Source organism: Brienomyrus brachyistius, chromosome 15, assembly GCF_023856365.1.
Source record: "Brienomyrus brachyistius isolate T26 chromosome 15, BBRACH_0.4, whole genome shotgun sequence".
Lineage (NCBI taxonomy): Eukaryota > Metazoa > Chordata > Actinopteri > Osteoglossiformes > Mormyridae > Brienomyrus > Brienomyrus brachyistius.
Window position 1 is genome coordinate 18,464,524 of NC_064547.1, and position 26,586 is coordinate 18,491,109.

The 26,586-nt window shown below is 40.6% G+C and overlaps 3 protein-coding genes across 5 annotated transcripts; 1 reads left to right on the forward strand and 2 right to left on the reverse strand.

Annotated features, from left to right (window-relative positions):
• Nucleotides 1-360: 360 nt before the first annotated feature.
• LOC125709321 (uncharacterized) lies at nucleotides 361-7,386 on the forward strand. 3 transcript variants are annotated; one of them, XM_048977637.1, is made up of 3 exons: nucleotides 361-407; nucleotides 1,586-2,713; nucleotides 5,615-7,386. In XM_048977637.1, exons 2-3 carry the CDS (start codon nucleotides 2,317-2,319, stop codon nucleotides 5,842-5,844), a joined length of 627 nt encoding a protein of 208 aa, XP_048833594.1. In that variant the 5' UTR covers nucleotides 361-407; nucleotides 1,586-2,316; the 3' UTR covers nucleotides 5,845-7,386. The 3 variants fall into 3 exon arrangements, with proteins under 3 accessions (XP_048833594.1, XP_048833595.1, XP_048833593.1); XM_048977638.1 differs by lacking the exon at nucleotides 361-407 and having other exon boundaries at nucleotides 1,564-1,963; nucleotides 2,371-2,713; XM_048977636.1 differs by lacking the exon at nucleotides 361-407 and having other exon boundaries at nucleotides 1,564-2,713.
• Nucleotides 7,387-8,019: 633 nt separating this feature from the next.
• On the reverse strand, nucleotides 8,020-15,976 carry LOC125709308 (cytochrome P450 2J2-like). Its single transcript, XM_048977607.1, has 9 exons — nucleotides 15,413-15,976; nucleotides 14,111-14,270; nucleotides 12,004-12,153; nucleotides 11,646-11,806; nucleotides 11,119-11,295; nucleotides 10,682-10,823; nucleotides 10,121-10,308; nucleotides 9,859-10,000; nucleotides 8,020-9,398 (listed from the first exon to the last, which is right to left on the reverse strand). The coding sequence occupies exons 1-9, from the start codon at nucleotides 15,611-15,613 to the stop codon at nucleotides 9,223-9,225; spliced, it is 1,497 nt and encodes a 498-aa protein (XP_048833564.1). The 5' UTR covers nucleotides 15,614-15,976; the 3' UTR covers nucleotides 8,020-9,222.
• A 1,154-nt stretch (nucleotides 15,977-17,130) lies between these two features.
• Nucleotides 17,131-25,504, reverse strand: LOC125709310 (cytochrome P450 2J2-like). Its single transcript, XM_048977610.1, has 9 exons — nucleotides 25,120-25,504; nucleotides 22,861-23,020; nucleotides 22,115-22,264; nucleotides 21,123-21,283; nucleotides 20,194-20,370; nucleotides 19,201-19,342; nucleotides 18,689-18,873; nucleotides 18,438-18,579; nucleotides 17,131-18,292 (listed from the first exon to the last, which is right to left on the reverse strand). Exons 1-9 carry the CDS (start codon nucleotides 25,318-25,320, stop codon nucleotides 18,117-18,119), a joined length of 1,494 nt encoding a protein of 497 aa, XP_048833567.1. The 5' UTR covers nucleotides 25,321-25,504; the 3' UTR covers nucleotides 17,131-18,116.
• Nucleotides 25,505-26,586: the final 1,082 nt, after the last annotated feature.

The window sequence follows — 26,586 nt, forward strand, 5'->3', positions numbered from 1 at the left end:
ATATATATATATATATATATATATATATATATATACATTTTATATATATATATATATATATATATATATATATATATATATACATTTTATATATGTATATAACTGATGAAGAATATATATATATATTTATAAATTCAACACATTTTGGCTTAGTCTTATTTGCTGGTTAGCTTGGCCATTACGCCGCACACACAGAAGAGTGCTTCCCCTTTAAGATCCTCTCTGTTTTTGTGTTTTAGCTCAGCCTTGTCACAAAGCCTGCTGACTGGCTCTCCTTCGCCCCCGAACGCCATGGGCAAACTTCCTCCTCACCACTTCAGCGTCCCAGCTGCTTGACCTGGTCTGCCAGGACGGATGACCCTCCACAGAGCAAAACACAGCGGATAATGAGCATCCTTCCGGACAAGGTAGTACAATTCCACCAAGCTACAAAATTTCTCCTGACTTCAATGACCTTTTAGTGACAATTACTCTCATAATCCCTGTGCCACCCCATTCCTCTTTAATGAAGTCTGTCTTTGTTACCTCCACTACCAGTCTTGAACGAAATGTTAAACTAAGCCAGAAAATTAGGTTTCCCTGCTATCAGTCAATAGGACAGTGACATTTGGAATGAGAGAGAATGACTCCTGAACCCCCTCCTCCCCCTCAAAATGGCCAAAAGTGGCCAAAATTTACCCCTTTTCAGCACCGCACAAGTGACATCTGTGTAGGTGGGACGGTTCCTCTGATGGCATTTTGTGCAACATACGATGCATAAAGATTTCCACGTGACGTCCAGGTCCGGCATGGAATGCGTAGTGTAGCCTACTACCCTGGGGAGCGTTTCCCGAAGCCCTTTAACGATACGTCGTTTGTAAGTTCTGCCTTTTAACATAGAACTTACGAACGACGTAGCGTTGTGAAGGCTTCGGCAAACACACCACTGAGCAGTTTCCCATGTAAAAAGAGATACATTATAAATTCTTAATCAAATTGCTTCACTCATTGTCTTACACATCAACTTTGTTTGGTGAGTCATATGTATATACACACACAAGGGCGGCAACTTCTAAGGGGGCGCCGAGTTGCAAGCCAATTTCACTTCGCCTCGGATGGTGGCCGAAGGCGTGTAATCCTCGCCTAGGGCGCAACATCAGCTAGACAGCTCCTGTTTCTCTTTTAGACCACATAACACCAATAGTCTTTTATGGTAGCCAGCCTAACACCAATACATTCTCTAGACTTTATTATTTCTGTCCCACGGTGCGATGAAATGCCATACATAAAATTGCAGTGATCTATCTTTTCGGCCGGTTGGAGGTGTTCTTCGCAATTAAGAGTATTTCAAACACCGCTTAATAAGCATTATATCTCGAATAACCATTTTATTCCTGAAAATTCTGCCAATAATAATAATAATAATAATAATAATAATAATAAAATACTGTTCCCTCACACGATAGGCTATATATTGTGGTCTATATAGTTTGTTTTTGAATGACGTATCCTTGGGAGGGAAGGCGTTAAAGCCGACGAAGCATGTCACGGTGATTCTCTGTGCTTTCCGTCGGGTATGACTGCATTAATCTCTCTCACGATCCAGCACGCAGCGGACGCGGATTGCAGGGCAGACAAGCAGCCCTGACGCAGTGATGCCTGCGTCCTCACCTTCAGCGCTGCTGCTTGGGAAGGATGACAGCACCTTCATGCATTACTTTTAGGATCCGCTCTGCAGCTATACTGTACGTACGCTGGGAAACGTGGATTGCGCTTTTGAACGAGAAGCACTCTGGTGTCATCCTTTTAGCATCTCATGCATACTGATTTCACGAATTCGTGCAAAAAGCTTATTTAACGCATGCAGTTTCACGACTCGATAGTGGAGTTGAACCGAAGTTGAACGTTTTCTCCGAGATACCGGACGGTCGTGGGCGAGTACTGCGTCTGAGCTTCAAAATGTTTAAGCCAGGTGAACAAAAAGGTACGCATCCTATCTCAGATCTTCTCTGCGTGACACTATTCATTTTGGGTGCTCTTCAGTTTACTATTTTGGAAGGTTTGCAGTGACTTTAAAAGACGTGGGAAACAAGTCATCCACACGTGCGTCTGTTTTATACAGCTCGCTGGATTTCTTTTAAAAGGAAACTCTTGAACACAAAAAATAATATTTTTATCTGCCTCTCTGCTGGGTTTTTACGCATGTGTCGTTTATTTGCTATTTTTCCTAACAAGTTATTAGCCAGTAGTAAATCAGTAAGCCGTATGCCAGGTGATGCTTGTCCTAGCGGTCATTCTTACACAAGTATAAGCAGCCAGCAATATTTATGAGGCATCATGTTTTTATGCAATGCCAGTGCCATAAAAGATTGGAGTTCTTTCCTCACGCAGATCTTGCCGCTCGTGAACAAGACGGCAGATTTTGTCCACCAAAGCATAGAAAAAGTAGAATCTACCACCAGTGCAATGGTGACGGCCTTGGAAGCTGACCTCAGCGGGGAGAGCGCCAGTCGCCCCCCGTCCGACCCGAACCACACCTCGGGGATGGAGCACTTCTTCCAGTACTCCTACTCAGAGAGTGACCTTCTGTACACGGACTTCAAAAACCAGCCCGGCGATCCCATCCCTCTGCCCAAAGCCGTGTTATATTTGGTGATGGCAGCTTTGGTGATGGTCGCTGTGGCGTATGCTATCGTCGGACACCTAGTGAAGGATCTGCTCCATGATTTTGTTGGTGAGTGTTTTGCTTCTGAGATTATTTGGTAAAACAATATTTAAATTATATATATATATATATATATATATATATATATATATATATATATATATATATATATATATATATATATACAATGGGATGTACACGTCTACAAGTCTAAAGTTACTAACAGTGCATAGTTGCCTATAGAGTCCTCCAGCAGAACTTGCGTATGAGCGCGTTTGCCTTTCACTGTTTATTTTGCGTACGACTCCCAGCAAAATCGATTAACTTTCTGTCTAGTTGATTTAATGAGATACATATTAACTTAATGATATACACATCTGTTTCCCAGCTCGCTCATATAGCTGAGATCTTAATGCAAAAAAATTAAAGAGGTTATTGGTAAATATATGCCAGAACTGTGGTGATACTTGTATGTTATCGCGATTTTTTGTTAAATATTTTAACAATTTGTATTATCTTATCGGGTGTATTTCTAATGGATTTTAACATTTCGCAGAAATGCGTAAGTATGATTTTCAAATATTTTGGCACATCTGATAACCTCATGATCTTGAGAATCAATCTGTAGTATTAATGATTTTTATTACATTTTGCATCCTTTACAGAGTATCTTAGCAGCTTTCCTTTAACTGCATTTCTTATTAACATCTAACTGATTAAAATATCGCTTTGACTGTTGTCACGCGTATTATACTTAACTGTAAAGTTGAACATCAGCACTGCAGGGCAATATATCCCGTTAAGTATTTCTTCGATCTCTTGGTTGAGAGATCTACCGCGCCATCTGGTGTCGTTTGTTCGTATTACGCCAAAACGTCGGTCGACGGAAGATCAACATGAAAACGGCTTATGCCACGATTATTAATTACACTCGATCCTTCACTGCGGTGTTTTTCAGTCCTGGTCTTCAGGGCGCGTTGCGTATGCAAGTGTTTAAAAAAAATATCAGAACCAATTAAGATAATCGAAGACGTGTTTTCCCATGACCCTGACGAGGAGGAATAGCAGTTGGAAGATCGATGGATGGATGGAAAAAGTTGCATTTCAAAAATAAGAAATTGTAGTAGAAATAAAACTACATATGTGCTTATACATTTATATTTTTGATTATTAAAAAGATATCCTTGACATAAGCCTTTTTACTTGATACAGCTCTTTCTCCTAACAATTTATAAACATGAAACTTTTATTTTGAATCACTCGTTAAATGGTTTTGCTACATAAGTGCCCGCCAGGATGCCATGCCTATTATCAATGTATGAATCATTAGGGGATCATTATCTAAATAAAGATTAATGTAGTCATATTGCATATTTGCAGTCACTCTCAGGTATAGTAGCACATTATGCTAGCAGATGAAAACAGCGTTGAGAGTCCATCAATAAAAATATTATCGTGATCAATGAAGTCAGGAATCTAACCTTACGTCTTTTACCTAAAAAAACACTTTTTGCACAATAAGTGCGGTTTTCACTAGGGAAAGCGCTCAGACACCAGAGATATATTCAGTTGACACGGCCCACATACCCAAAGCCTACATCAACACATGAAAAACAGAGGGGACCAGGGGGCTGCAATAGCAGCAGGAAGCACTTTAACAGCCCCTGGGAATTATACGAAGCGGCATTTATGGAGACAGCAACAGGTACATTTGCTAATCCCGTCTGTTTTTTACTTGCTTTTTGCCTGCCGACTGTGTAAATATGAGGACAGACGTCCTCTACCAGCTGCCGAGGGCCGGCGCTTCTTTTTCTACCTTGTTATCCCCAAAGTTACGCCTCTCCAACACTATTGTTCAGTATAAAGTACTTTTCTTGCCATACATTGACACTGCTGCGGGTTCAAGTGCAGCTCGGGTGCTGCCAGCACGATGCATGAAATCCCTCTCAGCTGCGCGGACGCATTAATTGCGAGTACAAGGCTGCAAGGCTGGAGCCCTGAGACTTGGACAAGAATGGCATATAGGTGGGTTTAAGGCTGCATCTGACTCTCCGCCTGACCCTATCAACCTACAAACTTGGTCACAACACCAGGTCCTGAGTCACTCTCACTGCACTCATTGAAGAATAGGAGTTTTTCTTTTCCTATATGCCATATTTTTTGCAGTAACTTTTTAAACAATCTTCATGTGCCTCTTTCTCCTGCAGTGATCTTGTATGCGCTTGTGGTCACTCGCTGGAAGCGCAGCGTAGCAGTACTTGCACCTTACATGCTTCCTTGACATCCATATGCTTGGTTTGTGCTGTCTGCCTGACCTGATTCTAAAAAAACAGGAACGTAATTGTGAATTAGTCAGATTCATGATTGAGATTCATTAATCTGGTTAGTGTCGGCACAAACACAGCGGTTTGTGTCAGTTTCACAGATCTGGCCTGGAGCCAGATTCTGTAAGGCAGTATTTTTCAGCCCAGTCCTCGTGGAGCCCCAGTTGGTCCACATCTGGGGGTTCCTGAAGACCAGGTTAAGAAACACTGCGCTAAGGTTTACATTTGCATCACCAGTTCACACTAAATCGATGCTTTCTTCACATTTGATTCCATCCCTCATTTAGCCAGCAAAGGCAGTGTGTGAACTACTGAAGTAATATCTTAATTATCACTTTAAATGATTATGGTATTTGTGAGGGAAAAGATTACAATATATATAATAAACTTATTGGAATATCAGGATAAATTTTCTATCCATTCATCCTCAAACCACTTAACCTGGTCAGGGTCACACAAGGAGACCTGGAGCCGGGCTGCACAGGTGGGACGCCAGTAGGGCACATACACGCAGAGAGAGACACACACGCACACACACTGCAGAGATGGGACATAAACCCACAACCGACCGAAGATGTTGGCCCTGATTCACTAAAGCACTATCAGTTCACGCCAGTTTTCTCTCTCTTTCTCTTTCTCTCTTCAGATTGGGTGTTTGGGGCCCGTCCAGTCGACACCAGCAGTAAGACTCAAATAAACTGTATCAGCAATAGCATGAATGAGATGAGTGAGATGGGCGAACTCACTCAGTTTGCGAACACTAAGGAGCTTCATTGCGGTCAGAGTGACTGTCTGGATGCTGCTAAGGAGGAGGAGTTCATAATCACCATAGACGAGACTTTACACCTACCTCAAGATCCGTACTGTGGTACTTAACCCCACCGCGATTAACGCGTCGTTTGGTTCTGCCTGTAGGGGGCGCAGCAGGAGACAGCCGGTGATCTTGTACGTGGAAATACCGGCGAAACTGCATGGCCCGTTATAAGCTAACGTAACATTAGCATCACCGCCCGCTGAAGAGGTTTCACAGTCCGGGAAGACTCGTCTCAAAGCTGGAGGAATATGAGGCTGTTTGCAGCGTTTTAACAGACTGCGTCTCCCCTTTACCCATGAGAAGTTACCAAAAAGTGTTATGGTTAAAACACGGCGTTTTGTTAGAAGGCATTATTGATAAACTGTGTCTGGATACTCTGTAGCAAAAAAAGCATTTTTTTAGATGCCTGTCATATTTACTTAAAATGTCGACGCTTTTAATCATCCCACATATTGCACTCTTGGAAACATTGTATTATGTGGTGGCAATTTTTGGTACTCGTGTACACTCTGGAACTCAGACCTACATCTACACAATGTTTTTGATGTTCTCTGATGTGACTAAGGGCGGTTTTATTTTACTTCAATCTTAAACTTTTCATTAGTGTAGTGTAAGGTGTGACATTTTGATCTTAAAATATCCAAGTTATTCTTTGTATCTGGAAGTGAGTTAGTTTCTTAATGTCTGTGGAAACATTTACCACAAGTGAAATAAAGTAATATACAATCATAATGTAATACAAAAATGCAGGATATTTAACGGAAAATTGAGGGAAATCAAACATGCTGCATAAGATTATCCACTTATTCAATGGTTGCTTTAAACAGAGTGGATATTTATAGTTAATAATATAAATAATATTAATATCAATAATGGAACCTCTGTCATTTACTTGAATTTGAGACACGTTGTGTTTGAAATATAATGACGGTTGTAACTGTAAAACAAGAGCAACAAAATTATACAGATTTTTAGAAAACATCACCCAGACAAACGTTTCATCAAACAGCTGCTCGGCAATTTGTCAATTAAATTTATTTTGAGTTCTAGATGAACGATTTTCAAACACGACACGTTCAGAACTGAAAAGGATATAAGCGGGGCATATTTAACACCAAAACTTGCGTTCAGGGGGGTAATGTGTTTTTCATAACCTTCCTTTCTATCTCAGAAATAAGGGCTATTGGTTTTTGTCGTCATGTATGCCTTTGGACATTATGACTGCAGTGAGTGCAGGTTAATTAGAACGACAGTACATGCAGCGTGAGCACGTATTGTTGAATATAGGGCTGCTGTAATCTATCGCCTATGATGAACACACATTAAGTCAGGGGCTCATCTCCAAATTCAGCTTGATCTCTTTGTACTATGAACCATCTTTGTTTCAATTTCCAGCCGCTTGTGATTCCCTGTTCGTCGCTGTTTTCCAAATGCAGTCACAAACGGAACAACACGTGAATAAAACAAGCATTTCAAGCACCTCGGTTTCATTCTGAGAATTTTCTCCTGGGTTCCACCCGAATTTGCAGCCTTACAAACAGGTGGTGAATGTGTTCTTTACCTGATATGATGGAATAAAATTACCGCTAATTTTCAGTCCTGGCCCCCCCAGAACTACTTTGCTGGAATGGCAGGCGTCATACGTGGGTGGGACAGTCGGTGAAGCAAATGAAATCTGTCATGTCGGTTAATATTAATCTTATTCATACTGGTTAGTCTTAAGGAAAAAAACAGATTAAGGTGTAGCTTGCAGTATTGGTATTTCGCAATAGAATTTGCTGAGCAGAGTATTCGGTACATGCAGAGCCGTTTCTTGATATACGCGGACTATGCAGAAGCATAGGACCCCCGCAGCCACTAGGGGGCCCTCAAGCTACAAATTCTGCCTCAATACATTTGGGAAGGATTTAAATCTTGATTTCCAGACAGCTAAGCTCCCTCATGTGTTTAGTGAGGCACTTTTATACTTGAAAATAAAATGTAAGGTATAAACAAAACTAAGCTGCGATGATAGAGAAGCTGTGGCTCGTGTTTGTGGGGTAATTAATTCAAACTCATTATTAGACTGTCGTCCAATAAGTGACGTCTACCGACAAGCATGATGTGATGACTGATAACCGCATTTCACATCGGGAGGAGAATGATGGCAGCCCAAGCCGCTATGATACATAAATGACATCAGAAACCCTCTTCCACGGGGTGGGGTGCCTGGTGACATGAATGACTTGGTAACACTATTATAAGCATTTAAAAGACAATTTAATGGCTCATTTTCATTGTCATTAAGATTAAAAACATTTTAAGATTCATTAACATGCCACTCATATTTGCACTATAATCACACTACGCGTTAATCAAGGACGTTCCAACATCTTATTCAGTGATTAATACTAGTAGGATGAATATCTTGGCAAGAGCCTAGCTAACGTAAAAAAACACAGCAATACTTCTTAAAGAATGGCTGTTGGGAGACTTTAATGAGGATAATACAAAATTCACATCAGCTTCCAAGGCTGTTCCCCAGATTAATGTAAGTATAGATACTGTATATAATAGTCTAATAGAGCAAGTCTGTAATAAAACTTCCTAGGTATGTTGAGAGTTCAAAACAAAATTCTGCATAAAATATCAGTGGCCGAATAATTTTTCTGCCTCGAATAAATTAAACCAACAGGAGAAATATGATGCGGTGAAAAGCCTGCTGTACTGTATGCAGTGCGGCTTGTTACAGTGGAAAGATCAGAGCAGAATGCCGTTAGCGATTCATGCAGCCGGACATCTGGGTTTCTCTCAGGTGGGGGACATTCCTAATGTCAGCATTTAGCAGTTCTTTAGTTGCAGTTCTTCGCATATCACTGGCACTTGATCATGAGTTACCACCAAATTCCCGAAACTGCATTTGAGAGTGACTTGTGACACAATAGCTAGGCTATGACAAGTTTCATTATTTCAGAAAGTGTTGCCATATGAGGTGATTAATGCAAAGATGATGAATCGCTTACCTATTTTAACAATGGCAAAAAAGCTGGACTGCAAACTTTATTTCTACATATCTTAATCTGGGTAAAGAACAAAATCAAAAAGGATGACAGAATGACCAGAGAGAAAATGAGTCTTCATCCTTTGCCATCATCATTTACAGTTTTGAAAATCCATCCATCCATCAACCTTCCAACCTACTGCTCCTATGAAGCATCGTAGGGGGGCTTGGAACCCAGTAAGCACAAGGGAGATTCCTTGGATGGGATGCCAGTTCTCACACACATCCAATCGCACACTATCGGCAGTTTTCAAAATCAACAAATAAATTGTGAAATTAAATTAATTATATAAAAGGTCAAAATCTTGACTCTTGAAATATCAGGTGTATCACACCTAAAGTACAGTGACATGGAAGGTTATGAGAAACTTAACTGTTAGTGATTTATTTCCAACATAAATTAGCGGGGGGTGGCACACAGCTTGTAGGGTTTGGGGCTGCGGGTGACCCCCAGTTTGAACTCCAGACTGGGCTCCATCCCTGGTGGTGGAGAGAAGGTGAAGTGCTGGAGAAGGGAGGTGAAGAACAGGAAGAGCTCCATCCGAGCCAGCTGCTCCCCCAGGCACACTCTCTTCCCTGTGGAAAAAAATACAAATGTTCTAAAATTCTATCTATAAAACGTTGTGTTTATACGTTTGTTGTAATCTTATTACATTCACCAATAAAAAATTTATCAATGAAAAAGAATCAACTGTGAAGTAGAATTCATTCATGGATTCTCCACCATTTAACCGGGGCCAGGTGTCTAAGCAGGGATGCCCAGACCTCCCTGTCCTCAGCCAGCTCCTTAGCTCCTCTAGGGGAACACCAAGGCGTTCCCAGGCCAGCCAAGAGATATAATCTCTCCAGAGGGTCGAGGCTCTTCCCCAGGGCCTCCTCCCAGTTGGACATGCCCCAAACATCTCCCCAGGGAGGCATCCTTGATAGATGCCTTAATCACCTCAACTGCCTCCTTTTGATGCCAAGGAACAGCAGCGTTACTTTGAGTCCCTCCCAAATGTCCGAGCTAGAAATCCTCAGGTCTAAAGGAAATTACCAGCTGAAAAGGGCAGGAAGGCATCTCTCCTCCTGAACTTCCCCTCTGCATCCAGGAAATGTCCAGGATTGAAGGTGAAGGGAGTCTCCCATTCAGTCTCATCAAAGAGCACAGAGTCTAATGTCCCCATCAGCATCGTTCCCTAAAGCACAGACAAATACCCCTGAAACATTATGAGGATAACCTCAAATGGGAAGAACACGTCAAGGTGTCAGCTTTCCAAGAATGACTGACATACGTCATGCAGAATTCCACCCCTCACCTTTGGAATTGTGTATCCACCCAGCTCGGTGTCTTTTGTGGCTGAATGTACAACATTCAGTGGTACAATGTTGCCCATCCTCTGTATCTCATGGATGACAGCGTCAGTGTACGGCATGTTCAGCCTGTCCGCCATGCTGGGCTGACGTGACCGTCCAACCACACTGTCTATCTCAGCCTGCACCTTCTCTAAAAACAGAATAGGGTATGAGTGAAACTGAAAATTGTACTGTGGTCTCAATTTTTTCCCTAGAGCTGTGAATTTCTCCTTTAACATGTATTTCCATTAGTCATACCATAATGCTATTAATGTTCTGCTTTGCAATAGTGACGGAAGACTGCATTTTCATTCGCTTTTAATGTGAAGTGCTTACAAACACACATAATACTTTCACTCTATTGCGATCTTCATCTTCTATGTTGCCACTATATTGCCAAATAATCATTAGGAAAATTTTAATCAATGCTTTTTAAAAATCAAGTATTCGAGTGAGTAATCCTGACATCCGTTATTTCTTAAGGCAAGACAAGACCAAAATGTGGATGATGAAATAAAACCAACCTTGTATGTCTGGATATTTGATCATGAACAACAAGCCCCAGTACAGCGTAGTAGATGTAGTTTCACTTCCAGCAGCAAACAGATCCAAAGCACAGTAACATAAGTTCTCCTCATTAAAACCGGCATCAACATCATCTTTCCACTGAGACAAAAAGAAAACACTTTATATATTCAGATGTCATGGGGAAAGTGATACTTGTAATGAAACTGTCATTTTTCCATTCAACTTATTGCATATTCCATATGAATTATTTCTATAATTCTATTCAAATTATACTTTTCTTTAAAGAGAATGTATTTCACCCATTAAATGTATGTAACCACTCACTCATTCCACACAGTGAGGATTCAAATCAAGTTGCAGGAAAGATTGTTGATTAATACTTAATACTTTACTGTACTGTGATGAAATTACAGTTAACTGTCCGGCCCGATACCTTTTCCATCTCCGACAGGAAGCTGTCTATATAGTCTCTCGGAGATGATGGGTCCCAGTCTTCCTGGTGCTCTTTAATTTTTAGTCGGATAAAAGAGACCACAGTTTCCCAGTGTGACAGTATTTTCTTGTGGGGACCAGGGATTCTCCGCATCAACCAGGGGAAGATATTATACATCTAAAACAAACAAAAAAAGTTATGTCAGTTATGTAATGTGCAGCGGGGGATTAACTTCTTTGGTGGCCCCAGGCTGACATGGTTAAGGGCCCCCCAGAGGGCCACTTACAGTAATTTTGCACCTGAATGATAAATGACAGAGAATTAAAACAATGTAACATCAATAATCTATGAATCAGTGGGTGGGGGTGGCCTGATTTTGTAGACCCTGGGTGTAGCATCTATAGCTCATGGATTAATCCACCATAATGGTGCTAGTTTAGTTAAAACTATCAGTTCACGCCAGTTGAGTGTCAAGTGTTACGTTATTGTAAATTTCTGAACATATGAATTGAGAAACAGCACCAAACCTGAGCCCAAATACTTCCTTCTAAATAAAGAGCTTCATTGATCATCTTCAGCAGAGTTCGGAAGTAGCTGTCATTGTAGTCAAAGCGATCCCCAAACACCAGGCAGCAGATGACGTTGGAGACGGCATTGTTCACGGTGAACTGAGGGTCAAATGGTTGGCCTAAGGAAAGGATTTTCATCAAGGTATATATCCAGTTCTATGTGAATGGGTTGTATTGTATTGCATTTCAGATACTGACATAGCAAGCCGTGATGATTTTTAAATAAACAAATGGGAATATTTATATAGGTTATACAAAGGATTACAGATTAGATAGAGATCATGGGATAAACGTCCATGTTCACCTAAATTTGTACCTTGTGTATTGACTATGACCTCATTCAGGAATGTGCTCTCCAGCTGAATGGAGGACTCAAGGCTCTTTTTGCCCAGTCCAAAGTTCTTCAGGGTTGAGAGAGCAAACCTCCTTTGTTGTTTCCACAGGTAGCCACTGGAGATCACCAGACCTGAAACAAACAAAAATCTTGAAGACGACACTAGAAGAAAATTTGCTAAGGCGATTTCCCACTCCAGAACCGTTTTCAGGAACTTCTGTCACGGTTCCACTACAGGGGTAGTTCCTGAACCTTCTTTTAGTCCCTACTCGGAGTAGGTGCTTTTTGCGCGACAAAGACCTACTGGGTGGGTCTTAGACTGAAGCTTTGTTGAATGCTTGACCACAAGCACCAGTACTTGGGATTGTGGGGAAATGAGATGGTAGTGGTGCAAAATTGAGCAGACCATTAATAAAATGCTGTGTCCTGCTTTATATTTTTGGACGGCGCAATGGACCTATCCAATAACTAAAAAATGACTAACAAAAAGGCTTGTTCATCCACCAGTTTTGGGCTGACAGTACAGTTTCTTGTAAAATTACATGCAAAATTTAACCTACTAGCAGCATCACCTGCTGGTCAAACGAGGAAGGGACACAGAGTGGGACAAAAAGAGCCAACCCTGACACAGCAAGTCAGTTACTACAATAATGAATGTTTGTTTTAGAGATGTATAGTGATGGAAAAGTACTCAATTTGTACAAGTAAATAGCCAAAAATGTACTCCAGCAAATGCTGAAGTACCCCATTGACCTTTCTACTTAAAAAGTATGTACTTGTTTGTATACACGCTTACAGTATTCAAGTAAATGTACTTGAAATTGCAGTCTCTGAAGCAAATGTATAACATGGCATTAAGGGTGTCTACGGTACACATTTAAATACAAGAGACGTGTATTTTTCAATTGAAACATTTAAAAACATGAAATGGTAGTTTACAATAAACCTATTCCGTTATGTTAACTGAAATTAGGTTTACATAATAAACCAGCTCCAATGATTAATTCTGAACAACATACCCAAGCTGAGCACATATTCCCAGCCACACACACTTTAAAAACATTTCTAGCACTGATGTGTGTGTGTTGAGCTGTGCAATATGACGATATCGGGTTACGATAGAAAACATCCGTTTCAGATTATATCAGATATCTAATTGTACTTTTACCTTCCACCACTGGAGATGTGACTAACATTACCATATCTACAGATATACAGTCGTACCTCGTTACTACGTACAAGACGGGATATGAAAAACATGTACATAAGCATAGAACGTTGTAGCCACTGAGTGCAAGATGGATAAAAGAACTCACGAAATATCCATGATAAAACTTTAATAGAGCAGACCCTTCAATTGACTACAAAACAAACGAACACATTATTACTTGTTAATTCAACAAAGCTCATTTGGATCCTTGAAATTTTCCTTAAATTACTCACGATTACTTAGTGCCGGCCGGCGATAAACGGCAAGGAAAATACACAACGGCTGGTCAAAATGGATTTTTTAAATAAACATTCGCATCCAAATTGGCATTTGGCCTGAAAATATGAAATATTGGTCAAATTAATTATTTCTGCTTTCGTTTGTAAATTGATCTGCTTTCGGTTTGGATGCATTTTGACACGTGCTGAATGACAATAGGAAAAACGTATGGGGCGCCCTGCAGTTATTACCGGAGTCCCGGCCGTGACGGAATAAAGCCAGTGTTGCCAAGCAACGCAATAGACAAATGTGCATTGTCGGGCACATCAGGTAGATACAGGTAGATGTAGCGACACAAGTTGTGGTGGGCGGGGAGAGCGCTGTACGTTGTAACGATGGTTAGTTTTCGTATTTTCATTAGAAATTTGGATGTTGTATCGAAGTGTACGCTGTAAACAATGGCTGCTATTGGAATAATACATAGGTTAAAAACGGGAATTAGAAACCTGTACGTTGTAAAAGGTGAAAGCGTTGTATCCGGGGTACGTAGTAACGAGGTTCGACTGTATTGGGCTGTCTTTAACTGAATTTCAGTTTTGAGAATAAAGGCATGAAATATACAGTTCAGACAATTTGTTGCCGATTATTTTTCAAACCTACCTTGGTTATGCACAATATCTTCAAATAAAGGCGTCTTTGGACGATCTACAAAGTTTTCCCCGCGTTGAACTAGGGCTTCTTTCACAAGTTTAAAACCGTTCACAACAACGATGTTTTGTCCCAAACGAAGACTGAAGATGTTTCCATATTGCTTGGAAAGCTGGATAGAAAAAACAATACAAAAACACAGTAAACGTCAAATGTACGATATGTTTCGTCAGTGTTGTAATCTTCCCTACAAACGCTGCAAGTTTAACATCTTACTAACATAGCATGGCATACTACTTATCAATGTGTTGCATATACAGGACTCGTGGATTCAAGTAAATACGGGGTTTAATTAAGGAAACCATGATTAGACACACATAGCAACAGCACGACGTTAATGACCGGACTGGGGAAGTATACTCTAACGCAGACTTATACACACCAGACTAATTAGCAACAACTAGAAAAAGATGGCAACACGAGGGTTCCACACGAGAGGATCGGACAAGCAGGGCATGACAAGCAACCTTCACACACTCGAACTGATATTTAGGTATGTAAAATAGCAAGTTTCAATGAAATGTGCTTTACACACCACCGGAAAATACCGAAGCGCAGGGCAGATCGAAGCATTACAACAGCGGCGAAGTGATGAAGGGAGACGGTTTAGCACAAAGTTACTCTTTTAAGCACAACCCTTAAAAGCACCACATACAAGCCAGCACAAAGGGCAGGCAAACGCGGGGAGGTCACGCAAAGGACGGTAAGGCACACACAGAGGGTAATTACACAATGGCTAAGACACGCGACGATCAGGCAGGGACTGAGTACAAACAGTGGTGAGGGTACACACGACAATCGGGTACACACACGTGCTTATGTTATGGATTACAGACAGGGGCTATTTACAGGGGCTCGTGAGCATGCCGGGATATGCAAATTGGCATCCTCAACCCACTGGTGCTACAATACATATTTACGTGAATCATAATATTTGTGGTTTAGATGATTATGTGGTGTTTTTTATATTTTGTGCACTTTGTAAAAAAGGGGTGCTAGCAACCATTTTTCTTCATTGGGTGGCCGACCATTTCACTTCCATGAAAATAATTCGCAGCCACAACTGGTATAAAATTAAACTTATCTTACGATCATTAAGCTTAGCCTAAAAAAAAAAAAAAAAAAAAATATATATATATATATATATATATATATATATATATATATATTAATACATATTTTGAAGTATTTAAAAATCATTTTATGCAAAGGGACAGTTAGCATTGAACTCTGCTTTATTGAAGCATTACTTACCTCGGCAAACTGAAGGTGGATTTTTGACGAATCGAGGGAAAATAAATTGCCAACAAAAGGTAACGGCCAGGGTCCTGGGGGGTAATTTTTAGGGCCTTTCTGTCTTATTAAGGCGCCAAGTATAAAAAACACAGCAAAAAACGAAAAAATACTTCCGAGATCGAGCCATTCAAGAATCCAAAGCACAGAGGTTGCAGTCATTGCTTATGGGATAAATGGGGCTGCAGGCGAAGGAAACACTGAAGATCACTGGAAAAAAAAACTCCGTGTTGATCCTGTAATTTCACAATATCATGCCAGTGTATTGCCAGCGATTAGGGTGAAATACACTAAGACATTTGCACACCCTCAAACTACTTGCGCACTACCGTGAAATACTTGTTTATGCGATAGAGAGAGAGATACATAGAGAGAGAGAGTTTAGTAAATAATTTCACTGTGAAAGGAAGGGGGTTAAAGTGCAACCCAACTACTAAGGACACAGAATTCATTACCAGAGAGAGATAGAGAACAGGAAAAAAGAGGAAGGAAATTAAATAAAGAAAGCCAGAAGAAAACAGAGGAACTCCCAAGTAGGGAGAAAAAAAAACCTCTGGGGGTTGAAGGTCAACTGGCTGCCCCCACCCCCCCCCCTTGGGCATACTAACATCACTGAAAACAGAAAAGAGTGGACATGCTTGCTAAAAGGTAGGTAATGTATAAGCTGTGATTAACAATGAAAACAAAGTTCATCAATGAGTCTGTTATTGATGTTGGCCTGTGAAGGGTGGTCAAAGTCTCTCCTGCACGTCGGGCTGTGTTGGGTAACACTGAAGGCTGCACCCACAATGATACAGTTCATATGTCCCATTTGTGATGTCACCCCTCCATGGGACTGAACCAGGACCCCAGCTCAGATGGTGCCCACCCAACACGTCCTGCAGACTGGGCTGCCTAACATCCTGTCTTTTTTATAAAATCCTGTAGTGACGCCATTAATATTTCTTTTAACGACAGCAGGTTCGTTTTATGAACTGCTTGTAATCGATCTCCACCAGCCCCTAACGTGACATTCAGCCAGATTGCAGCATTTTAAAATGTCGAGTAATATTTATCAAATGGGATATTTATGTAATAGCGTTGGTCCAAAACCTGGGAATCAATGACCAGGGTGAACACAAGCAAAGAAAACTGTTTTTTTTTCAGTCAGCGGAATAATTAATACCAGTTCTCGCTAAACAATAAAGCGCCAACTGTAGTTTTACTGTAAGTGTAAACAATATGTCAGGATATTTTTATAGTATGTTTCACTTATCTGACTTTTGATTTGAAAAGCTGCATAATATGAGTCCAGAAAAATACACTCTTTTGCCACTAAAACTGATGAAGCTACCTTCTGGACCATCAAACTCATCTAATGGTGTAACTACATCCCCATTCCCAAAAAAGCTGGAATGCTGTGTAAAATGTTAATATAGAATGCAGTGATTTTTCAAATCGTGTAACCCATAATTAACTGAAAATAGAGCAAAGGCAACATATCAAAATGTTGAAACTGAGAAATTATATTGTTTTCATGACAAATATATGCTCAATTTGAATTTGATGCGCGCAACAAGTTTAAAACAAGTTGAAACGGGCATGTTGACCCAGTCTACGGGTTGGCGTACAGAAAGATGTGGTGCGTTCAATGCATGCCTTTCGGATATGTGTGCATATAATTACAACAACAACAAATATATTTTTGTATAGCGTGTTATCACAACATTACATTGTCTCATTAAGCAGGTAAAATAAAGAAGCCTAGAGACAGCATGGTGTACAGAAGAAACAGGAAGAGTGTATTAACTGGAGAATTACATTGTGCAAGGATTTGCATCAGGATGGACCAAAGCCAACATGATAAACAAAACACCCACAAGTAACTGAGGAAAGGAACTTATTTCTAACTGAACCTACCAGAAACAAAAACGACACAACAATTCACCTCCCTTTCTTGACAAGTAAAAGCCGCCCCCTCCCCCAAAAAAAAGATCAATCACTACAACATAATACAGAAATACATACAATCGAGTGACCAAAACCAAAGTATCATAATGTAAAAAGACTGTCAAAAAGTCACATGCTACAGAATCACAGCAAAGCTGAGCGCAAAATCACAAGCAAAAGGAGCAAATGAATGAACACATTTTTATTCACTGCCTGGTGAAGTAGAGCAGCAGACAATAATTGAACTGGAATTCCGGAGCTCAGCTGAGACAGAAGTGAAAAGCAGGACAGAGTTAGAGGATAGAATGGAGTCTGTTGTTGAGGACTGATCTGAAATACAGGCACAAAATACTCAAACACCATCTACTCTCAAACTCAATGCATGACAGAATATATATCCCCCATTTCATTGTGTTGCCATTGTTAAAATTCCACCCGCACTTTATCTGTATCTAAACTTTATCCTTATTTTTTCTTCTATACTGTGCTCCATTTGCCATGTTGCACAAATACTACATCTTCTACTGCACTACAGACTTATTCTTCATTGTGTTGACTCTGGCTCTGGCCATCCACTGTCACCAGGCCTCACAAATTCCTTAGACATAAATTTTGATCGTCATCAACACTGGAAGATTATATACTGTCCAATCCTGTTTACCCCCAGACAAAGACCCCAAGGCAAGACATTCAGCTGGACCAGGGCTCCCAGTTCACCTCTCAAGTGTAGATAGGCTCAGCGGGGGGTAGCACATAGCTTGTAGGGTTTTGGGCAGCGTGTGAATCCCAGTTTGAACTCCAGACTGGGCTCCATCCCTGGGGCTGTAGAGAAGGTGAAGCGCTGGAGAAGGGAGGTGAAGAACAGGAAGAGCTCCATCCGAGCCAGCTGCTCCCCCAGGCACACTCTCTTCCCTGTGGAAAAACATTTTTAAAATTCCAAAAATAAAACTTTCATGTATTTACAAATATCTTCTTACTTTCACCTCCATAAGAAGATTTAACAGTAAAAAAGCAGCAACTATGAAGTAGAAATCCTCAGATCTAAAGGAAATTTTACCAGCTGAAAAGGGCAGGAAGGCATCTCTCCTCCTGAACTTCCCCTCTGCATCCAGGAAATGCCCAGGATTGAAGGTGAAGGGAGTCTCCCATTCAGTCTCATCAAAGAGCACAGAGTCTAATGTCACCATCAGCGTCGTTCCCTAAAGACAAATACCCCTGAAATATTACATGCGTAACCTCACATGGGAAAAACACATGTCAGCTTTCCATGAACAACTATAACACTTCATGTGGAATTCCATCACTCACCTTTGGAATTGTGTATCCTCGCAGCTCTGTGTCTTTTGTGGTTAAACGTGCATTCACTGGTACAACGTTGCCCATCCTCTGTATCTCATGGATGACAGCGTCAGTGTACGGAATGTTCGGCCTGTCTGCCATGCTGGGCTGACGTGACCGTCCAACCACACTGTCTATCTCAGCCTGCACCTTCTCTAAAGACAGAATAGGGTACATATAGACAAACCAAGTGAACGCCTCCCCTGAAAAGCATTTAGCACTGCTGCAGTCTTGGGGAACGGAAGGCAATTTCAATTGTTGCTGTTACAGCTGTAATTATTTTTCATATAAGCAGCTACTATTGATCATGGTTATAAGCCTGGACTTAAACACCAGACTTAATTACAATCTGAAAGAAAAAATCAACAATTATTTTTATATTACTTCTTCAGACAACTTATTACAGAGTGGAAACGTGTTCTCTGCAGCGGTTATAGGACTGTTTTATTCTTCCAAAATATGGTTAAGTAAATAAAACTAACCTTGTATGTCTGGATGTTTGATCATGTACAGCAAGCCCCAGTACAGAGTTGTAGCTGTACTCTCACTTCCAGCAGCAAACAGATCCAAGGCACAGTAACACAAGTTCTCCTCATTAAAACCGGCATCAGCATCATCTTTCCACTGGGAAAAGAAAATGTATTCTGTTGGTATGAGGAAAAAGATACTTGATATAAAACTGGAATGTCTCTGACTTATTGAATTCCAAATTAATTATTTCCACCAATCCCCTTTGTTCTAATTAATCTCCAGTGAGCAAAAAGAGAAGGTATTTCATCTGTTGTTCATCTTACCCATACCAAACACTGCTGATCCAATTACTGTGCAATTGCCAGTTACAATTAGCCAGTGTTGGAGAAGCTACTTTTAAGCAGTAGCTTTTCAAGCTACAAGCTACTTATCTTTAAAAGGAGTTAAGTTACAGCCAGGCTGCTGTTTTAATATAGTAGAGAGCTACACCACAAGCTAGAGGAAAAAGTAGCTAATTACAGTGAAGCCATTTCATTCGGTAATACTTAATATTTATGCTGTAGGACACTCAAAGAAAATGAATTTAAAAATGCGAAACACAATGTTACAAGTACGTAATATGAATATACATATTTTTTAAGAATGTAATGTCAAATCACAACAAGGTTTCAAAAAGTTACTTTCTTGGTGTAAACCAAGAGTACGTCACAATTGCTGTGTGAAAATTAAAAGGGTTACAACAAAAATATCAATTTTGATATGCATTTTAATGAAAGTGTCTAAATTATTGGTTGCCGTGAAGTATTGTTTAACCTTTTAACATTTACATAGGTCGTAAGTCAATGACGACCTCTAGTATATTTTAATGATGTAACATTTTAGCACGTTATATCACTATTTGTAAAAACTACTAGTAAGATACTGAAAAAAGTGGTTAAGCTAGTAGGGTCGCTACCTGTAGTTAGCTACTCCCCAACAATGCAATTAACTGTCTGGCCCGATACCTTTTCCATCTCCGACAGGAAGCTGTCTATATAGTCTCTCGGAGATGATGGGTCCCAGGTTTCCTGATGCTCCTTAATTTTCAGCTGGACAAAAGAGACCAGAGTCTTCCAGTGTGACACTATCTTCTTGTGGGGACCAGGGATTCTCCGCATCAGCCAGGGGAACATATTATACATCTAAAACAAATGTAAAAACGAGTCTTTTATGTAATGTGTAGTGAGGGACTGACCTATCTGGAGGCCTTTTACTGACATGGCTAGCCACGCCCCCCCGTCATGCCCTGCTCGTACGATCCTCGTGTGTGCCACGCCCCCTGATTATCCACATGTGCTTCCCTGATTGTACCCAGCTGTACCCTGTTGTCTTGCCTATTTCAGTCCATGTCTTGCCTTAGTTCTTTGTCCGTCATTGATGTTGGTCAATGTCAGGACCATTGTTCCGTCCCGTTTTACCCGGTCCCTTAATAAATCCCCACTTTTCCCCGTACCTTTACTCCTTGTCTGCTTGCCTGCCTGTGCAATCACCCATTTAACCGGCGACCCTGACACCCCCCACGCCCCCCATAGGGCCACTTCAGGTATTTTTTGAAGCCAAAAGAAAAATAAACAAGAATTAGACATTATGCAATGTCAATAATCCGCTAATCAGCGCCCGAGTTAAAAATTTGCCGATCATGTTGGAGGGAGTTGTGGGAAAAATTTGAAAATTAGCCGATTGTAGGGTGTGGAGGGTAAACATTCCATTCTTGCAGAGCTGGGGCAGGGCCCCTATTTCGCTGGGCGGGGCCCCTAATTTTGCAGAGGCCCTAGGCTGTAGCATAGGATAACCCATATATTAATCCACCATTGGTAATGGGGCTGGTTTAGTTCAAACAAAAACAAATTAAACTTTTATTCATCAACACTGGAGATGAAAAACAGAAACAAACCAGAGCCCAAATGCTTCCTTCTAAATAGAAAGTTTCATTGATCATCTTCAGCAGAGTTCGGAAGTAGCTGTCACTGTAGTCAAAGCGATCCCCAAACACCAGGCAGCAGATGATGTTGGACACGGCATTGATCAAGGTGAACTGAGGGTCAAATGGTTGGCCTAAGGAAAGGATTTTCATCAAGTTATATGTCCAGTTCTGTGTCAATGGATTGTATTGCATTGTATTTCAGGGTTTTACTGACATAGCAAGCCGTGATGATTTTTAAATAAACAAATGATAATATTGGCAACACTTCACTTGATGGAGCACAAATACTTACTAATAACCTCTTACTTCTGATGTGCAAATTATGAACAAATATAGTTGCTACATGAGATGAAAGATGCATCATGATTCATTAATGATGTACAAATATCCATCCATCCATCCATTTTCCAAGCCGCTTATCCTACTGGGTCGCGGGCAATTTAGCAACTCTAATTAGCCTCAGCATGTTTTTGGACTGTGGGGGGAAACCGGAGTACCCGGAGGAAACCCCTCGACGACATGGGGAGAACATGCAAACTCCGTACACATGTGACCCAGGCAGAGACTCGAACCCAGGTCCCAGAGGTGTGAGGCAACAGTGCTAACCACTGCACCACCATGCTGCCCCCATGTACAAAAATGAGATCAGTATTTAACTTGTGTTATTCGTGACTTGCTCCTTGAGTAGTTCACAAAGGATTGTAGAATTAACAGATATAGTAACAAGTATTGTAACTGCTTCAGATAAAACGTCACGATTCATTAATGATGAATTAACATGAGATCAGGATACAAGACTTAGTTTGTCATTAATTAATGCATAAGTAACAGTATAATACTATATTATTTGTGTCCCGTCAAGTAAAGTGTTACCGGAATATTTATATAGATTATACAAAGGGCTACATCTTACACGTCTAGATCACCATGGGACAAACATCCATGTTCAGGTAAGTTTGTACCTTGTGTATTGGTTATGACCTCATTCAGGAATGTGCTCTCCACCTGAATGGATGGCTCAAGACTCCTTGTGCCCAGTCCAAAGTTCTTCAGGACTGAGAGAGCAAACCTCCTTTGTTGTTTCCATAGGTAGCCATTGGAGATCACGAAACCTAAAACAAACATTTTCTCACTTTGAAGAAGAATCCAGAAATTTGCTCATGTGGGCATATATATGCTCATAAACGATGGTTCAATGATTCAACACAAATGAAATCATTACATATCTCATGTTGTACAATGTACATTGTGGCAAACTAATGAGATGAATATCAAAGAGCTACAACAAGTATAGCTGGTCCCCATCTTGTGGTGTGAAATGGAAATCCAGATAGCTTGGTTTATAGGGGACTTCTGATACAGCGATAAAGTGAGGTTTACTACAAAAAACAGATAATGCTTGTTTTAGAGATGCTTAAGATCATCACAGTGGGTGACTAGCATTATCGCAAGAAATGCTGGGCTATCTGCATCTTATACTTTAACCACTGGGGTGAGATTTATACCCCCAACACTGGAAATGTGAGTAAATGTGATTTAGCTGTACTGGGGTCCCAGAAACCTCACCGTTTGGGTCCTGTGATATGCAACCAGCCATAATCCTTTGCTTTCAGATTAAAGGCTAAGCAACTGAATTTTAGTTCATGGGAACGAAAGTATGACATGCACAGTTCCAACACTTTTTGCTAATTATTATTTTTAAAAATACCGCTATTTTGCACAGTGTCTTCAAACATCGGCTGTCCTGGACGATCTACAAAGTTTTCCCCGTGTTGAACTAGGGCTTCTTTCACGAGTTTAAAACTGTTCACAACAACGATGTTTCGTTCCAGACGTAGACTGAAAATGTTTCCATATTGCTTGGCAAACTGGATTGAAAAAAACGAAAATAGAAAAACACAGTCAATGTCAAATGCACAATATATTACTCTTTTGAGCAATAAGAATACATTCATGGGGGTAACTGATAAATACAGGCATGCATGCAGATGTTACTTGGCCTTTCAAAACAATTTTACGTCTTCAGTTGTGGACAAACTTATTCATAGTCTCATTTTTATCTTAAATAACTTCAGGCTATGATCCAGCTTCTGTTGGTCTCTGTCACAGGAACATGGGACTCTGACCCACCTGCTACCATGTGGAACCGTGCAGCAAACAATTCATTTAGCATTTTCCTACTACGTTCTCACCTTGTTTTCAGCACACGTCTACTGCATATTCATTACATGTTTATCCACAGAAGCGAAATACACAAGATTACATTCAAAACAAAGAAATACTACATTAAAAACAGTGATGGCAAGAGGGATATATAAAACAGCCACCCAGTGCCCATTTGTAAGTCTAGAACTATACTAGATCGATCATGAATGAAATTGTACAAAAAACATTCCTCATTGCAAGTTATATAGAGGAAAAGTAAGTAAAGAGGAGGGGCTGTAAAGGGGCTCAGACAACCCCCCCCCCATCTCTGTATGTGATTTCATTTATTTTAGGATATTTAGTTTTTTTTACATTCCAGTTCCAATGTCTGAATGTTCTTCTGAATTAAAAATTCATTTCTCTTAGAAGGGGTGTACTTTCATTATTATGTTATCATTAAATGAGAGCCATTAATAGATCTTAAAATGGCAGTATTCCATCCATTTATCCTACTGGGTGCAAGGGGTCTGGAGCCTATCCCAGAAGCAATGGGCACGAGGCAGGGAACAACCCAGGATGGGGGGCCAGCCCATCGCAGGGCACATTCACACACCATTCACTCACACATGCACACCTATGGGCAATTTTGCAACACGAATTAGCCTCAGCATGTTTTTGGACTGTGGGGGGGGGGGGGGGGGGGGGGAAACCGGAGTACCCGGAGGAAACCCCACAACGACATGGGGAGAACATGCAAACTCCACACACATGCAACCCAGGCGGAGACTAGAACCCAGGTCTAAGGCAAGAGTGCTAACCACTGCACCACCATGCCACCACTAGGATTAAGTCCGTAACATCTTATTACCATTGCATTGTATGCTAATTAATATTGGCATCGCCCCCAATATAATATGATTGGTTCCCCGGATGGCTCCTTCATTTTCATTGGTTGGTAATGATCTCGCTCATGGAAAACATTTTTTTCCACAGACACGCGTTTACTTTTAGCAGGTCCCAAAATTGCAATAATATTCCAGAAACATAGTTAAAGTTATTATACAATTAAATATAGTGATTTTTATTATTTTGTGCATTTAGGATAAATGAAGTCAGTGATGGCCTTAATATTTCCTCTTATGATGCCCCCACCATTTTACTGTTACTCCTCCCATGGAAATAATCTGGACCCACAAGGTAAACTTGTCCATCCACCAACGCAAAAGAAAGGTGAACATTTAAAAGCATTACATTCAAATTTCATTAAACTTATAATCCGTACAGTAATGGTTGTATTCGTTACCACCAGTCTGAAATTTTGTTTTTTGGCCGAGCGCTTTACATCTAGAAGATCAAGTTCAAGGAAATATATCACAATTTTAAAAATTATATTAGAGTAGTACATATTTTTGAAACATTTAAAAATCATTATATGTGAACGGACAGTCAGCACTGAACTTTAACATTGAAACATAACTTACAGTAAATGCACATAACTGGTACACAAGTACGCATTCACCTTAAAAAGCAATACCTGCGGCAATCGATTGTCACAACAGTGCAAATGCGTAATTCTTTTACTGTATATGCATTTGTGCTGATATAACAAGAAATTATTACGCTTTTTAACCTTTATATGCTAATGTGTACATCATTGCAAGATACAAAGGTTAAAATGCACAATAATTTCTTGTCATAGCAGCGCAAATGCCCATGAAATAAGTACGCATTTGCGCTGTCACAACAATCGATTTCCGCACCTTTTACTTTTGCGGGTGAATGCGTCCTTGCATCCCAGTTATATGCATCCCTGATGACTTACCTTGGCTAGCTGAAGGTGGATCTTTGATGCACTGAGGCTAAGTAAATTGCCGGCGAAAGGTAGCGGCCAGGGTCCGGGGGGGAAGTTTTTTGGCCTTTTTTGTCTTATTAGGCTGCTGAGTATTAAAATCACAGCAAGAAACAAAAAAACACTTCTGAGGCCGACCCATTCGAAAAACGAAACCGCAGAGGTTGCGGTCATTGCTTATAGGAGCAGCAGGCAAAGGAAAGACTGAAAGGCAAAAGCTTGATGTTAGTCCTGTAATTTGATTATATAGGCTCTACAGGATGTGAGTCAACTGTGTATGTGAGTCACACATATGCCAGTATTGAAAGAAAAATGTAAAAGCAACTAAAACTAACTAAAAAATTAAACTAAAACTGAAGCCAAATACCCAAGTTCCTCTGAGAGGCTTTGTCAGTGTGAATACAGAGAATTCAGGCAGGGTTTCCAACTTTGGTCAGCTGGCTGGGATTTATTTTCACTTTGAGACAAGTTTGCACGCACATCCACACTCATTCACATGACTGAATGGCAAATGCTCGATATTAACCCTGTAATTTGGCAATAAAACCCTGTCACTACAGGATCTCAGTCAGTTGTATATTTGAGTCACACATGCACTGCCAATCTGAGTCAACTAGTTAATTATTAAAGTATTAAAATATTCAAGTAATAAAGGACTTTATATATCCATAATTCATCTAGTCAAGATTGTATTGCCAATGAGAGATAGCCACAATGACATTCTTACTGGTAGAATATGTATTTCAAGATATCCATCCATCCATCCATAACCTTTTAATCCCAATGGAGGTCGTGGGGGGGCCTATCCCGGGTACACGGGCCGCAGGCAGGCACCAACCCTGGGCAGGCGCCAACACACTACAGGGCGTATTTCAAGAACAGAGATTGTTTACAGAAAGGCCCTATTTAGGAATTTAGGAAGTACCAACTTCAGGTTTGCCTGATTAAAATCCTCCGCTATGATGTGAAAGCCATCGGCGTGAGCCCACTGATGTTTGTTTGTGTTTGTGTTTAGCAGGAGATCGAGAGCTATGCTAACATTAGCATCGGTGGAAAATAGACGGCTGTGCTAATCACATCCGCTAGCTCTCTTGGAAGAAAAAATGGACACCATTTAACTGAAATAAACTGTAGGTCGGGAGAACAGTGACTGTCTATGATTATGCTGGTTTCTGGCCAGTCATTGTGCACATAGATGCAAAGTGGTGTGTGGTTGTTTCCTTAGCCTTGCTAGCAGGCTGGACCAGCATCACTGCTTCCTCTCAGTCCGTCGTCTATGGCGTCTGCCAGATCCGATGACAATCCACGGCGATGCTGGTGGTCTCGCTAGGTCAACAGGGATGCTGTGAGTGCGACGAAAGTCATCTGTAATGGGAAGTTTTAGCCAAAAACCTATGTGTAGTAAATCTTGGCAGCTGTGGCAGCAATTTCCATGGCTGT